This window comes from Tursiops truncatus, chromosome 9, assembly GCF_011762595.2.
Source record: "Tursiops truncatus isolate mTurTru1 chromosome 9, mTurTru1.mat.Y, whole genome shotgun sequence".
Taxonomy (NCBI): domain Eukaryota; kingdom Metazoa; phylum Chordata; class Mammalia; order Artiodactyla; family Delphinidae; genus Tursiops; species Tursiops truncatus.
Window position 1 is genome coordinate 31,902,870 of NC_047042.1, and position 17,834 is coordinate 31,920,703.

Sequence of the window (17,834 nt, forward strand, 5' to 3'; positions counted from 1 at the left end):
AACAAATTTACATATATTTCCCTAAATGTAAGAAAAGCTTTGCAGTATCCCCCAACCAGTGGGGAAAAAGTGAATATCACTTAAAAAAATAGAACCACACATTAATATTACTCACTCTTTACCCCCCCAAATCCTGATGATGATGTTGTTTTAAAGGTCTAGGTAAGTTCATTCAATGTTAGGGGTGAGTGTAGAGACAGGCAAGAGAAAGAACTTTCTGGATATGAAGAAAACAGTGAAATAGACTTCATTTTTTTCCATTAATTTATAGAAATGTTTTAAGTGTGTGTGTGGAGAAAAGCAAGAGGAGGTATTTGAATATGATAAAACCTCTATCATATACATCTTTTAGATGTTGCATAACAGTTCTTCCCTGGCAATCCAGCAGTAAGTAATTAGATTAATAGACATTTTGGAAAATACAATAAACCATATGATAAAGCTGTATATATTATGTATATAAAATATACATATAAATATAAATATGCAATAAAGCTAGCTGCATTACAAATTATTAATTGAAAAAGTAAATATGCCCAGATTTCTAACCCTCTGGCCACCAAAAGATATAATATTCAACGAAATGTGAAAGGACTGCTTTGGAAAAGCAGCAGTTACGGCTTTGGGAGGAAAGGAGGCTACAGCAGGTTGTCCCTGTTCACAGCAAAGTTTCAGCTGGAAAGAGCCATCACTCCTTACATATCCCTGATTTTATTTTTGGCTCTGAGAATCATTCTTCCTGCCTGACTTACTCTAGGCACCTTTCGACTTATCACTCCAAGGAATCAGAAGACAAACCTCCCTGGGAAATGTTCACAATCACCATCCATCCAAACTTTCCCATCAGAAAGGTGCGTGATGGGTGCACAACTTCATTCCCAGGAGGTCTAAATGACACCTTCACATCTATTGGTACATTCCTTTTTCACTTTGAATCTGAATGCTTGAAGTGGTTTCTTTTTTTTCGTTTCATGCAACTTTTTTAAAAGGCAATAGGAGGTGGAAATTTCAACATGAGCCAATGACAAACATAATCTATAAAACATACACCCATAAAACAAAGAAGCATATACATTAGTTGACTTAGTGATTATAAAATACATGGGGCCTGATTTTTCACCTATCAATACCATAATGAGAAAAATCACAATGAATTGCCTTACTTTGTTAAGAACAAGCATTGCATGGCTAGGGGTGCCTACTTTTTTGTTTAGTTGTGAATGTAAAGGATTTATATTCAGTAAGTTCTGAATATCCTGGCCTTCTGGTGAGTCAGCGGATGAGTAAGAACTCACGTGCTGTTTGTTTGTCTGAGTGTGTGTGTGTTAGTGTATATGTGTGTCTGTGTGTGTGTTAGTGTGTATGTGTCTCTTGTATGTGTGTCTGTGTGTATCTGTGTCTGTGTGTGTGTATGCACCTCAACCAGATACAAAAAGATCAGCCATCCTATTCAGTAAAATGTAAACTCACAAAGATGATCTTATCATCTTAAACAAACAAGGACAGCTTTCTGCTAGGAGGTGTATTTTGGAAATGTTTTACTGAGGACTTGGGTCAGTGAGAGTGTGTGTGTTTGAGAGACAGAGAGAGAGAGAGAGATTCAGAGGCTGACACGGCATACCTCAATTCCCTTGGTTTCCTCAATGAACCTCCTGCTGACTGTGACCAGAGCCTCCTGGGGCCAAGCATGGAACCAGTCAACAGCCGTGCAGTTAACCAGGGCTGGGAACTTCCGAGCTCTACTTCTCAGCGTGTGACCAACCGGAGAGAAACACAAAATGATCTGTGGAGACGCGGGGGCAGGGCAAAACCCGGAGGGTGATGAGTGAGCAAAGAATTACACCGCGACCCTGGACAATGAAAGAAAGGAGTGCAGCCAACCGTGACATTAAACTAGCCTAAAGCACCACAGAGTGGAAAGCAACATTAACCTCCTTGCAAATCAAAGTACAAACCTGCCCCACGGAACATACAGAAACAGTGCTGTGTGCTTTCCTTAAAATTGGTCCCTCTCCTTCTAAACATTTTTGATGATCATCAAACATAGTGGGAAATTCATTCTTTTCTATCACACAAGTTACATTATGACAATTAAAAATAAAAACCAAATCTCTATGATAAAATAATACCAAGACTATCATCTGCTGTCTCCTATTCTGTAATTCACCAGTCTCCATAAAACTGTGTAAGATACTTTTAAGAAAAGTTTTATCACATTCAATGTTTACTTTGTTTCCACTTAAAATAATTCACTGGAGTTCATACTTAACATTTTTAAAGGAGTAAAAATTTCAGTTTATACATGATCCTGATGAGAAATTTGTAAGTTTTCAAAGTTTTATTTAAGTATTTAATGACTTAAGAGTTAAATTGGAAAGTTTCCATACTCTTTAGTGACACAGGGCTGCTTTCTGTCAGGAGTGCCTGAGTTCAGCTGTGACATGTGTCACAGAAGCTCAGTGAGGGAAGCAAGTTATCAGGACTTCAGTGGGTCTGAATATCCTTTCTGGGCTCGTCAGATGTGGTGCCCTGTGTAAAGTACTAGCACAAAAGAGGTGTTTAGGGAGCTCCCTTTTTGTCCTCTGTCTTCTTTCCCAAGTCACTGTGGACTTGAGGGCACTGGGGAGACTGATGCCAACTGGGGTAAGGTCTGAGGATGAGTCTTGGTTTCCTTTTTTCTAGACGCGGCTTGCACTTGATGATGTGAAACAAAGCTCTGCAGTTCTTTCAATGACGTCTCTCACACTTTGAGATAAGGCAACTAACAACATCACTTTTCAAGGGATATATTTTTTCCACATAGCATTTTAAAATTCATGTCATAAAAATCATAAAAATATGTGAAACCATATATTCTCGTTTAACAGGTGTTTTTACCATATTAATTTTATATACTATGGCTCTTCAACAACTCAAGAGATGAATCCTAAGATCTAAAATGATTTTCAATAATGCATAAGCTGACCGATTTTTTTATATTCAAGAGTCTAGTTACAAACTGAATAATTGCTGTAATATTGCATGTGCTAAGTTAACAAGCCTCAGTTACAAGGCAGAATTTTCACTTACATTTCAGTGTTTAGGTTTCTCCTAACTACCTTGTCTCCCCATACATGAGTATTTCTCCTTAATGTCCTAGAAGTTGGTTTTCTGCACCCAACTTACCTCTCATTCATGACAATTTTAGAGACTTCATTTATACATAATTGTAGCAAAGGGGAGGGAAGCATCATTTATTTGAGGTCCTAAATATTTCCATCACTTCTACACTTACTCTGTTTCTACACTTACTACCGGCATACTATCAGGTCTGAAGAATGTGTTAGAAAACAGAGTATCTGAACCATGTGTGGTGAGCCTCAGGAAAAAAATACTTTAATTTAATGATATGCCTTAATTATTTATTGAAAGATAATATACAACACTGATTTAAAGAATTATTTTCCTTTTCTACAATTTTACAGTTGAATACATTTTTTTTTTCTATGTTATAAGGATCCTCACAATGCCATCTAAATTTCACGTGGAGGGCAGAGGGCAGATGGCAGGAGATGAGTAGTTCTCAAAGGATTGTTAGGAGCTGGTTAGAAATGCAAATTCTTGGACCTACTCCAGACCTGGGGAATCAGAAACTCTGGATGGGGCTTGGCAATCTCTGTGTTTGCAACAAGCCTTCCACGTGATTCTGACACCCACAGCTATACCCTAATAGTCTTAAAATTTCTATGGGAATACCTAAACGAAATATTTACACTTTTAACGCTTTTGCATTTGGTGAAATACTCATAGAATCTAAGTCTCTATTATATACAGAGTGAAGTAGAAAATTTAGAGAATTTTAAATAAGTTAGATAATCATTAATAACCTCAGTTCTATCAGATAAATTAGACCCTGGGAACTAAATGAGAGAAGTATGCTTGTTCATCAGTACTTCTTACGAAGGGAAAGGACAGTAGCACACTAGCCTTGAGGAGTGCAATGACTGCCCCAATTTCTAGCTTTGCTAGAAATCTAGCACAGAAATTCTCTCCATCCAGCTTCCTGGGTAGTATTCTGAGAGCCTATGCTAATATCTTGAAAGCGTTGGCTGTTCTGCTCTTTTTAAAAATAGTCTCCACAACTTTTTAGACAACCTGGAGTAAACTCAAGTCGTTGCCTCAAGGAACACTACTGTGTATGTGTGGGAGGAAATCATCCTATAATTTTCCGGCTGCATTTCCCTAATTTCATGAGAGATTAACATAGCAAAGAATTTATAAGAAAGACAAATAAGTGATTAGAAAAAAGGGTGTGATGCTATCTATAATTTACTTTTTCAGCATCATTAAAATTGTAAGACATTTAACGTGTACAATATGATGATTTTATAGACACTGTGAAAGGATTTCCCCCCATTGAGTCAATGAACACATCCATCACCCCATATATTTACCTTTTTGTTGACTAATTGTTCTGGCTGGGACTTCTAGTATTATGTTGCATTGGAGTGGTGACAGTGTGCATCCTTATCTTGTTCCTGATCTTAGAGGAATAGCTTTCAGCTTTTCGCCATTGACTATAACGTTAGCTGTGGGCTTATCATATATGGCCTTTATTATTTCAGGTATGTGACCTCTATATCCACTTTGTTGAGAGTATCTATCATAAATGGATGTGTATTTTGTCAAATGCTTTTTCTACATCTACTGAGATGATCATATCATTTTTTGTTAATGTGGCGTATCATAATGATTGACTTGTGGATGATGAACCATACTGCATCTCTGGAATGAATACCACTTGATCATGGTGTATGATATACTCTGAATGTACTGTTGAATTCAGCTTGCTAACATTCTGTTGAGGATTTTTGCACCTATGTATCAAGGATATTGTCCTGTAATTTTCTTGTTTTGTGGTGTCCTTATCTGACTATGGTATCAGGGTAATGCTGGCCTTGTAAAATGAGTGTTCCTACTTCTTCTGTTTTTTTGGAAGAGACTGAAAAGGATTGGTGTTAATTCTTCTTGAAATATTTGGTAGAAGTCACCAATGAAGCCAGCTGGTCCTGTAAAATATACCTTTGAAATACTTCAGTCTACTACAATATGCATGTGAATACTCATCTTATTTTACAACTTAGGGGCCATTATCTGGTTATTATCATTATATAACCAAGAGAGACACATGGGCTCGGGATGCTTAAACAGCATTTCACACATTCTAATGGAAGCCTGCATTGCAAAGTTGGCTACCTGAGCTCTTAGCTAACTTCTCTCATCAACATAAATGGCTGGTTACTTAGCATCATGAATACTGGATATGATTGTTCAATGATGAAATGAGTAGTGTTCAAGATATCTTAGAAAAATAGAAATATCTGTACTTGCACCCCTACTGTTCTATGAACAAAACAGGAAAAGCTATATTTCAGAGTAGCCGAGTAATCCCCGTGACTCTTTAGACTTTGGATTTTGACCGGTCCTGTGTCCTGTGGTAAACAGCTTATGGAAAGTTTCTGTACTTTTATGTGATCCCAATGAGAAGATCAGCTTAATCCTACCATGAAAATATTTCTATATCTGCCTCAAAGGAACTTTTCAATTAGGGCTAGTCAGGTTCCTAAAAGGACAGAGTTGGGATTCCAACAAGTTTACAGAGCAGATTTTAAGACTTCAAGACTTGTTTTAAGTTATGTGCTACACATAAACTCTATGTGTACCAGAGTTCAGTCTGAGACTTCTTTCTTTGAAGCACATCTTAAATTGGAAGATTTGGGGAGAATATTCCCCATCCCCCGAACAGGCGTCATCTACCTCCAAGTATTGAAGGTCCCTGAAATATATCCCCCAATAGTTCCTGACAATTGCAAATGACCAAATTGGCTTAAGTTAGTTTCCAGTAGTGGATTGGAAAGAAAGGTCGGCTAAGAAAATAAAGTTAAAAATGCCTTAGACAGCTGTGCTCTCTTCTAAAAGCAAATTCTCACAAGTAAAAAGCAAACCCTGGAATCACCATCTATATATTTTCTACAGCTCTAATATCTGGATGTCAGGAACTTGCTTTTGGAATCCATACCACAGCATTTTCTATTCCCTTTTTTTTTTCCCTCTACACAGGTGTTAAGACTCGTTTGCAATAACCCTCTTTTCATTGTGCTTTGGAGTACATTTCAATTTCTTTTAGATAAGATCCCATGTAAGTACACATTAATTTGCATATTACTAACAGGCCTCAGTCCATTTCCTCTTGTAATGGAAATTTGAATTGCTATTATCAGTGTATTTTTTTCCAGCTGATATAGTTTATTCTCAGAGGGAATCTTCCCACACGTTCACTTCAGAAGCTTCTATCCATAACTTGTGTTTGCATTTATCCTCAAAAGTCTCAGTATTTTTCAAGATTGATAAGATCTGAATCTTACTGAGAGAATCCTCCTGGGAATGGAGGTTTAGCCTAGAAACAATTCCTCGGTTTGATTGTTTTACCATCACCTTATTAACTTTATGTATTTTCCTGTATCATCCCCTCACCTAATAACCTTTTAACTTCAATTATTTTTATGAGATTCAACAGAATTTTCACCATACACACATTCTATGCATATTTATTTTCTTTTTAGGTAATACACAATGAAATCATTCCCACAGCCTTTCATGTGTGTATATTCTTCAGTACAGATTTTTACAAGAGTTAAAAATTTTTTTCATTGGGGAGTTTTAGTTCTTTTCTTTTTTTTTTTAATGCAAATTCATAAAGAAATTGCATGTGGAAGCCCAATAGACAGCAAAGAGCAAATGCGTTCTTGAGGAGTAAAAATAGTAGGAATTATATTCCCCACTATATTTCCCTTCCTATATATTAATCCTGTATATATGAGGAGAAGAATCCCTTGTCATAGTTGCCCTGCTTGTCTCCAGGGCTGGCGCTGCCCACACATTACCTTCCAGGCCAGTCTGCAGCCCCATAACCTCGTATAATAGTGTTTTTCTTTTTCTAAAACAGAAAATCAGATGCCTGAATATCTATTAAGTGGGTCCATATGTGAACCATGTTATGCAAGACTTCTGCGTTATGATCTGTGCTGCTCTGCTAGCAGTGTGGTTGCATTTTTGCTGACACAACGTGATAACTCGATACATGTGCAGTTGGGAGAACAAGCGCCATCGGTGCTGGCAAACCCCATTTTTAGGCATTTAACATATGATATAGGTAGCATTTCAAATTGGTAGTATAAGGAAAGATTCTATGATAAGAGGTGTTGGGACAATTTGGGGGAGAAAAAGTAGAAAAGCCACCTTATATTGCACAAGGCAATCCAGGGCTAAACATTAAAGATACTATAAATTAATTTAAAGAAAATTCAGGATAATACTTTCATAACCACAGAGTATGAAAATGCTTCCTAAAAAGCCTTAACACACAAAATCCATGAAGAAAAAAAATAAGACTTATTTAATATATAAATGTAAAACAGAAGTCATTGTAAACAAAATTAGCAGAATTATGGTGAACTTTGAAAAGAATTGGCAACACTAAAACAGACAAGGACATTATGGACATATGGCTATTATTCAGCTATATAAAGAGCTCCTATAAATCAATAAAAAGTCTAACAAACCAATAGGAAAGTTGGCAAAGGGTAAAAATGGATAAAGGTTTCCTACACTTATTTAAAATAAAGCATGTTTGAGTTAAATAGTTCACTCCATACACGAAATTCTTAGAATCATTTGATTTTTTTTTTTCCTGTGGGAGACTTCGAAACAAAAAGGCAAAGAGGGAGGTAAAGAAAATAGTGAGAGATGTGAAAAAAAAAACATAGTTCTGAGTATGTACTTTGTATGTGTGTCTATACACACAGAAAACTGGAAGAAAATATACCAATATGTTTCCAGTTGTTATCTCTAGGCAATATAACTGAGCATAGTTTTTATTTTCTTCGTATGGTTCTGTATTTTTAAGTTCTCTAAAATGAACATATATATCTTATGTTATCAAAAATGAATCTCCTCTCTCTCTATATATACATATATATAACATATACTTATGTATGTATATAATACATAATATATATAATTTAAAAATACAGAACCATATGAAGAAAATAAAAACTACACACACATACCCCCACCCATAGATAGACAGACAGACAGTTAGATAACCAAACACACAGATAACTAAATTCTTGGGAAAGAATCAGGGGCTGCTACATACACTAAGGGTTCTTTTCCTTACGGCATCACGTGGCCAGGAAGGAAGGCAAGAAAGAAGAGTTTTCAGGTTAACTAAAGTTATTAGGAGAGAAGATGAGAGTACTATACTCTAAGGGTAAATAAGAATTATGCAGGAAAGGATGCACACATACACAGATGTGAAGGAGAGGAGGCACTTGGCACTGACTCACCGGTCTACTTCAGCTGCCAACAGGTTCTCACTACCCCTGCATTCCAAATAGGAACTGAGTTTGGGTGGTGAGCATGGGTAATGGGGTGGTAACTACACATCATTTAGCTTGACCTGCCAGGTGTGCTCGCCAACTCTTGTAACACATTAAGCTTCCCGTGTTGCCCAGCTAGGAACATATGCAAAGGAAGCATCAGCTAGCTCATCAGAAATTCTGAGTCTTTAGCACATGCTGGTGAATATCACAATATATGAAACTAACAGAGAAATCCATTATTCCTTAGAAAAAATTCTGAGGATTTGCGGGTAATACACACAGATGAAGAGAAAGAAGCTGCCATTTTCTTGCTAAAAGGAGACCCGTTTCTTTGCCGCATCATTTCTCCCTCAGGGTAAGGTGCTGACCACTGATCTTTCTCATGATGCAGCAAACTAAGTGAAGGCCAAGAAGGATGAGAAGTATTTGAGGGAGAGATCTTATTCCTCCTCAGCATGTAACAAACAAAAAACAAACAAACAAAAATCTTCCTACCCATTTTAGTAGGGAAGAGATAAATTATTCAATTAGTAATCCTGTGACAATAGGGAAAAATTATCCATACCTAACTCCAAAATAAATTCTAGCTTGTACCAAGGTGCATACGAAAAAATGTGCCTATGAAAAGGCTCAGACAACAACAGAGGTAAATATAAAACTGATCTCGGTTTCGGTAAGGCCTGCCAAAGCATAGAATCACAGGAAACGCATAGAAGAAAGGCCTGATGGATTTAACAATATGAAAATGCAAAACTTCTGTACTATATGAATATTACTAAGTTCAAAAAGAACAACCATGTAATTATCTCAAGAGAGGCTGCAAAGAAATCCAATAGGTAGATATTTCCTTGACAATACACATCCTGAGTGAAAAGCCAACATATAATGTAATAGTGAAACATGAGAAACACCTTCTTTTGTAGATTTGCCAATGCAGTGAGGAAGGAGGACGGATAAACAGAATATTAGGAAAGACAAAATATCATTATCTGCAGGCTATATATCAACCAACTAATAAAAAATGATTGATGAGGCAGTAAGGTAGCTGGTTACAAAACTAAAAATCAACAGCTCTCCTATATAGAAACAATATACCAGTAGAAAATTTTATGAAGGAAATAGTTCTTCTACAAAAGCAATGTGACCTTTTATCATGAAGATTCAATTCTCCCTAATTTAAAAAAAAGCTTTCCGTAGGATTTCAACCAAAATTTAAATGAAATGTGTTTAGAATCTGACAAAATGATTCTGTTTATCCAGACATTAAAAACATGTAAAAGCAACAAAGAAAAACTAGATAAGGGCAATGAAATACTAGATACGAAAAAGTATAATAAAGTTTTCATACCTTACATAGTACAGAGCTGGAATCAGTAGGAGTAACAAGAAAATAGAATAGAGGACGTGGAAATAGACCCAGTTAACATGGCTATCTGGCATATAATAAAGATGGTCCTTTAAATTAGTAAGGAAGAAATACATGGTGTTGAGATAAAAACACATCTTTTGGGGGGAAAAAAAAAGTAACCTGAAACCTCTCGGCTCACTCTTTGTCATAAACAATAATAAATATATTCCAGATGTAGCATAGTTTTAAACATAAAGCAGGAAAGCATGCAGGCCCTGGAATGGCTGACACTGCTTCTATTCTAAACCAATTTCCAATTTTACTCATAAAGCCTTTGTGACAAGATCAAATATCCACTTCCCCATACTCCCTGGTAGGTGGAGGTGACAAGGGACACACCTGTGATCAGTAAGACATCAGCTTAGGGATTTGGGGGGAGCTTTGGATTCCTGATTCAGAGAGCCCCAAGTCTCCTTCCCCACTCTTTCTTCCTACCGGGAATATAGACCCTACTGCACTCATCGTGTGATCACGGGGCAGGAAGCAGCAGGGTGGTCACTGGCGGGAGAGAAAGACGGAAAAGCATGGGTTTGTAAGGGGATTACTGAACTAGTCTGGACTCTGACATGGGAGGGAGGCTTTCAGGAACTGGTCTTGGACATTCTCTTCATTTGTAGCCCAAATGAGTTCCAGTAGCTTCTAGTGAAGAGTTGTTAAATCTTGGAGAGAAAAACACTTTCCTAAACATGTTAGAAACCCCAAATCCATAAAGGCAAACACTGATTAATCTAGGATAAAAACTTAAAATTTTTTCCAGAGTTATAAACAGACAGACATGTACCATATATACATTTAAAAGATAAATGACAGAACAGGAAAAATATCCAACACATATATATAAGCTTAATCACTTAATATGCACAGAACTCACAAACAAAAAACCATGTACAATTCAATGGAAAGCCTCGGAGGTTACTCAGCATCACTTCTGCTGAACTATACCCTACTCTATTAGCTGAAGCAGTCATAAGCCCACCCAGATCCAAGGAGAGGGGACCTGAATCCCACCTGTGAGTCAGAAGAGCATCAGAGAAATTGCAGGCACAATTTAAAACTGCTACAAGCTGTAACTATTGAATTTAGCAATTCCTGAGTTAAGAATTTATCCTACAAGAGCAAGCAAAGCTGTGTATACAAGATGCATGTAAAGGACGCTCATGCTAGCATTATTTGTAACAGTGGTTGTCAAATTGCAGCATGCTTCAGAATCACCTGGAGGGTTTGTTAAAACAGATTTCTGGGTCCCACCCGGAGTTTCTAATTTAAGAGTTCTGGGATGGGGCTGGAGAATTTGCATTTTTGAAAAGTTCCTAGGTGACGTTGATTCTGCTGCTCTGAACAACAGACTTGGACTGCTGCTGATTTATTACATTACTGTCTCAAATTCTATTATTGTACTTATTTTCCCATTTCACAAAGAAAATCTGATCCAAGCATATCGCAGTGGAACAGGGAGAAATCCCCGGCCTTGTTACAACCTGGCCAACAGATGCTTAGTCACATTTCTGATGGGCAGAAAACTCTTTGGGCAACTGAACCTTGAATTCTGACTTCTAACCTCAGCCCAGAATTGCTCAGTAAGACCAATGTGGAATTTGAAACAGGAGGGTGGAGAAGAATCATAGTTACTCTATTCCTTAACCTCCTCACAGAGGTAATGCCTCTGTGGCTAATGCCACTTCCCATCCCTTCCTGCGTACTCCAGGCTTTACAGGAGCCGCAAAGTCCATTCCTAACTTTATTTATTCATTTATTTTTGGCTGCATTGGGTCTTCATTGCTGCGTGCAGGCTTTCTCTAGTTGTGGCGAGCAGGGGCTGCTCTTCCTTGTGGTGTGCGGGCTTCTCATTGCGGTGGCTTCTCTTGTTGTGGAGCATGGGCTCTAGGCGCGTAGGCTTCAGCAAATGCAGCACGTGGGCTCAGTAACTGCGGCACGCAGGCCCTACACGGGCTTCAGTAGTTGCGGCACAGGGGCTCAGTAGTTGTGGTGCTCAGGCTCTAGAGCGCAGGCTCTGTAGTTGTGGCACACGGGCTTAGTTGCTCCGTGGCATGTGGGATCTTCCCGGACCGGGGCTCGAACCCATGTCCCCTGCATTGGCAGGAGGATTCTTAACCACTGTGTCACCAGGGAAGTCCTCTGTTCCTAACTTGACAGGTGTGGAATACTAGAAGGAGCAGCAAAGTAGTAACTTTTCTAGGTTACTAAGCATTACTATACTAGGAAGTCTCAATTTTCCATATTAGCATTTTCAATTGGCTTTCTGCCATGAGTGTGGAGGGGCTTCTTGTTCTAATACTTCATCCTTCTTGCTGCTCTTATTTGGTTATATTATATTCCTATATGCTACACTAAAGCATGGAGTAGTTTCTGTGGAGGAACCCTGGGTTGAGCCTCAGATCATCTGAGTGATAGGCCATAATTATTTGCCCTGAAGTACGAACATAAGAGTCACTTCCTTAACTCAAACTCTTCCTCTGCTCCCTTAATGATTTACAAAACCCTTGCTTCACCCCAATTTGCTTTCCCAGCCTGATCCACCTGGTTCTTCCTACAGGAATTCTCCATCCCAGTCATTTAGAGCTATCTGGGGTTTCTCCAAATATGCACCGTGCATTCCACCTTTACTCTTCTATAAATGCTATTTCCTCTCCCTGAAAGTTCTTCCCCACCCCATCGCTTCCCCATGAATTCTAAGCCACACTTGACACACAGCACATCACTTCCTCCAGGAGGGTCTAGTGCCATTAGGAAGGATGCTGTATGCCTCTGGAATCACACAGCACCATTCACACTGGTCCCATACTACCACTATTTGTGGTGTCTCTTGTCTCCTGTAATAGTGTAAGTTCCTCAAGGACAGAGACCATGTTCAGTTCACTCGAGGAGTGCAATCTGCTCAGAGCAATGCTTTGTAGGAGCCCAGCATCACAGGAAACCTGAAGAAGGTGCCCTCCAGGCACTCATGGAAAAATGCAAATGTCCTTACAAAATGAATGAGTGGAATTCAAACTTCTCATATGAACTGCGAAACAGAACCATAGCAGAGTTCTAACAGCATGTTTAACTAAATGCAAATAAAGCAAATGTTTCTTACTTTCAGCTGTAGTCGCACCCGGGCCAAAAAGAACTTCCAACAATTTTCTCTGGAGTCCACCATGCCCAGACCATGAACTTCACTACGAATTCCAGAAATTATCTTGTCTACATCTTCATCACTGAACAGATCAGGGACTTCCCCTGCCCCCAAAGGAATGAGTAGAATTATTAAAAGACTGCCACAATTTAAATTTTATACATGACTTGAAATGCTTTATAATACAAAGTTCACCTTTAAAGAGTTTGAAACAGAAACGCAATTTTTCTTTTTGCATTTACAAGACACACAACACACTGAGGACAAGCTATGACGAATCCACCCACTAAACTCGCCCATGTAGGAATAACATTTACTTCACTGAAGGCCTCTCCAAGGCATCTCACATCCGCAAGCAGACTGAGAAAGAATATACTTCAAATTAGTTAGGTTTATAGGTTTCTCCTCAAAGAATGCCCCAGCAAACACCTCAAAGACAAATTATCTCTATTTAAAGTTCACTGAAACTACAGATCATTTGTCTTTGGGGAAGATCTTTCATGAAATGTGTTGATTTAATCACCTGATGCCAGCAAGTCATTAATCAGCACGAGAAAGCTCTCATCTAGAACCTGTGCATCTGTCAGCAGGAACGCAGTGGGCATGTTCTTGGCTCCGGTTCTGACGTACAAATTGGCAAGATCTACCTGTAAGGAAAGGAGGCCATTATTCACGCTGTATTAAAATGCTGGTGTGACGTTGGGAGTGTGTGTGCGAGGGCTAGGGAGAACTGAGGCGCTACAATGGGAGGGCTGTGTGCTGTCCTTTCCCCCGTTTACATATTCTTTCCTCACAGTGACCATCTTCTTACGGGGGCAAACAGCATGACGTCACCTCCATTTCTGGCATATAATGATGAGTATCGTGTTTGTGGCCTAATGGAGCCCAAGACGCAAATAGGCTCCTGAGAAACAACTCCCTTCTCTTCCAGTAAAAGTGAATGCAGTAACGCCACTGTCAAGCAACGCAGTTAAAAGAAGTTTTTGTCTCATTTCAACAGCTGTCTACTTCATTGGCTGGTGTCTTATGTAGTTAGTTTTATTTAGTAATATTGAAAGCACGTGGTTTGGTTTTTTTTGCTTTAAAATAGCACTCGCCACAAACTCTAAGTACTATTTTGTAAGTACTGTTGTAACTCAAAAGCAAAATTTTAAAAACACGTCAGAGCTTCTTGACTGTGTTCCCATCATATTTTATTTTCATAATCTGCTTCAAAGTGGAAGAAATCTCTTCGCGCTTGTTAAAAAAAAGTAAAAAGAAAAGTATCTTTTTTCCCCTCACTCCATCGTATGGGGCCATGAATACTGCTGATTATCAAGTATGGTCAATGCAAAAGAAAAAACATGTTTTTGTAAGCAAGTGTTTAATAAAATATTTTCTGAGCCAGTTCTACAGGCTTATAGGCTTATATACCTATAAATGTTGGTAGCAATTTGCTATTACTAATCTGACCATGAAGGAGAAACCGCCAACTAAATTCTCTAAAGAGCTTCCCCCGCCTCCATGGATGACGGGAGCACTTATATCCTAGGGCAGAAGGGGCGCGGGGATGCCCATCACTGTACTTACCCGAAGTTCTTGGATTCCAAAGCCTTCGGTCAGAGTGATCTGGAAGACCTCGAGGCTGCAAACGTGGGCCGCCAGGCGGGACAGGCTCTGCTTGCCACTGCCCCCCACTCCAATCAAGAGCGCGTAACCCCGAGGAGCCCGCAGGATCCGGCTGATGCGACACCTGGGGAGAGGAAGCACACCCCCTGCAGATGATATCCAACGAGCCCCGGGGCCATGTCTGTTTCGTTTTTCACATATTTAGATACTAAATTCCGATTTTCATGTCAGACTTTCCGTCCCTGTTCCTCTGTCTTCCCATTAAACAAAGATGCCGCCCGAGTCTGCCCCCGCATCGCTTGCCTAACAAACCATCCTGGTTAATGACGTCTGGACTCTCACTGCTGTATTACTCTCCACCAGAAAAGGACAGAAAATGAAGACGTGGCCTTTCATCAAAGTGTCACATTTTCCTGATAAGCAAGAAAGATCCTAACCTCACATCAGCATCCACGTACAAGGACATCAAAGGGGGGATATTTTTGGGCCAGAAACCTTTGCTATAGAATTACTGTGGAAAGAATGGATTTGTTCAAACCAACACACACCTCACGTGTGACTGGCTTCATGCATTTTAAACACCTGCCTTTTTGTATGATTCTTAACGTCCTTTGCACTAAAGCTTTCCCTGTGCCTCGAGCTGTCTAAAACATTTACTGAAACTGTTAGAATCCCAGAGTTACATTTCTGGCGAGGTCAACTAATCCCTTGTTCTGTATTACTGAAGAGATTCTCAATGCTTAAACTTTTGATACTATTGCTATATCTTACAGTTAGGAATAAGTTGGCTTTAACATGATCAAAATATGCGTTTGGTTGAAGAAATTTGCCATAATTATGTCATAAATATTAAGAAAAATAACAAAACAAAATATAAGCATATTGAAACCCAAATGCAGAAGAAAAAAAAAACCAAACAAAAAACCACACTGTTGTATTTGCTCTCAGCTGCTTTCCTGAATGAATTTAAACTTCACGCCCTGAATGCTCCACATAGATTTTTTTTTTTTTAAAGAGTGCTTTTTGAAAAAATGAAGTTGGGGTCACTTATACAAGGACCAACACATGTGAGCATTTCCTGAAAACCTTCAATAGCTGAAAAGACAGGTTATCTTTCCAAGCTCAGCCATCGCATTACATTTTATTTGACAGGACCACACAACAAGACCACCTTGGCAAAGCTCTGAGGCTACTCTAACACGAGTGACACCCCAAGTTACAAAGCAGGGTTGTCATTTCATTTTAATGTGTGCTTTGAGGTCTGCACCTCACCAGAGTCTCTCAGTGGCAAAAGTCCCTTTCTACAACATTCGAGGAGGACACTCTCTGAAATCATCTCTGACACTGAGTAAATCAGCTTCTAGCTCATAATCCCTGATCAAAGTAATGGCTTTCCCTTTAGGTCACCGAGAACTCTGTGTTGAAGGATTAGAGGGGAAGACTCTTCAGCGCCAATGGGACATCTCCTCCACCAGAGCCACGACAGACGGTCACTGTATACTAACCCAACCAGCAACTAATAACCCACTTATCACCACGGTCAGAGATTCTAACTGAAGCTTCCTGTCTGCGTAATCAGAGGATTGCAACTGCAAAGGGATCGATAAAACAATCAACACCTCACATGCTTATAATAACTGATGATGGGGAGACCTCCCAAGTTTTTCTTAGGCACTTGGGCTCAACATTTAATCTGCTCAAATTTTCTTCTGAAAATTGAATTCTCCACGTTTTTTGGGTCTGTTTGAGTCGCCTTCCTCACATACTTCCTTCTTTCTTGATTTATTTCATTATTTTAATCTTTGCCCAAATATCACTTGTTTGAAAAGCCAGTGTTGTTCACTGAATGGCTTCCCCCCAGACTCATATATTGAAGTCCTAACCTCCAGTATCTAAGGATATAAGCTTATTTGGAAATAGGGTGATTGAAGAAGAAACTAGTTAGGATGAGGTCATAGGGGAGTAGGGTGAGCACCTTATCCAGTACGACTGGTGTCCTTATAAAAAGGAGAAATTTGGATACAAACACACACAAAGGGAAACTGCCATGTGAAGATTGGAGTTAGGCTGTCACAAGCCAGGGAACTACCAGAAGCAAGGAAAGAATTCTAGAACAGATCCTCCCCAGCACCTTCAGAAGGAGCACAGCCCTTCCAGCCCTTCAGATTTCTTGCCTCCAGAACTGTTGAGACAATAAATATCTGTTTTTCTAAACTTCCCAGTTTGTAGTGTTTTGTTAGAGCAGCTCTAGGAGACCAGGACAGCCACTGAGAAATAATGGTGACTAGGAGAACAGGATTGGAAGGAAAGATGCAATCGACTTCCCACATGGCAGCAGCAACGGCAAGCTGTTTAGACTTTTCAACAAATCCTGTCATTCCCGTGCGAAAATCTGACCCAAAGCTTCTCACTGCAGTTAGAATGAAATAAACCCCGCCTCCTCTGGTTAAAAGGAAACACACTGTACACGTGAGGCCTGTGCCCACCTCCCCATCTTGTCATATACTGCTCTCCCCACTTCGCCAGGATGCTGCCACAATGACCCTCTTTCTGCTTTTGAACGTTCAGTCTTGAGGCCACATGACATCTGCCCATACCTAGAATGTCCTTCCTCCAGATCTTTCCATGCCTAGCTCCTGCGTATCATTTTGATCTCACCTTAAATGTCACCTCCTCACATAGATAGCCAGTCCCTCTTTGGGAATCCACATGTTTATTTCTCAGAGTCAATCAATTTTATTCCTCAGCAGGACATACCACTTTCTGCCATTTTTCTCACTTGCTTATTTGTTCATATCCGTATAAATGCATCGCATCACTAAAACATAAGCTCGATTAGAGAAAGAACTAGACTGTCTTTGCTGCTGTCTCCCCAGTACCTCAGGCAATGTCTGACAGCAGGGGTGCCACAGACAGTCGCATAATCTGTGCACTGCACAGGATGCCCAGGCTAGGAGGTAAGAGCCTTGTCAGCCATGCTCTACACCAGGAGAGGGGCCTTTTTCTAATTTTCTACCCAGAAAACATGGCCCTCCCTCTTTTTTTCTAATATGCACATAAGTACTGAATAGGCTGGCAATGTTCCTCTTCAGCACTAAGTAGGCACTCAATCAACATTCTTAACCAAAGAAAATCAGTTTGAGTCCATCCTGCCTCTGCCACTTACGAACTTTAAGACTTTGAACAAGTCACTTACCTTCCTCTTTCTTAATATTCTTACCTAACAGAGGTACAGTAAAAGGAAATGAAATTATGGCTCTGA

The 17,834-nt window shown here is 39.4% G+C and overlaps 1 protein-coding gene across 1 annotated transcript in view; it reads right to left on the reverse strand.

The window, feature by feature from the left end:
* Positions 1 to 17,834, reverse strand: part of DNAH11 (dynein axonemal heavy chain 11) — a 313,899-nt gene that overhangs the window by 114,217 nt on the left and 181,848 nt on the right. Inside the window, 4 exon segments of the mRNA XM_019928507.3 lie at positions 1,622 to 1,783; positions 12,926 to 13,068; positions 13,488 to 13,611; positions 14,534 to 14,696. Coding sequence (XP_019784066.2) covers positions 1,622 to 1,783; positions 12,926 to 13,068; positions 13,488 to 13,611; positions 14,534 to 14,696 — 592 coding nt within the window.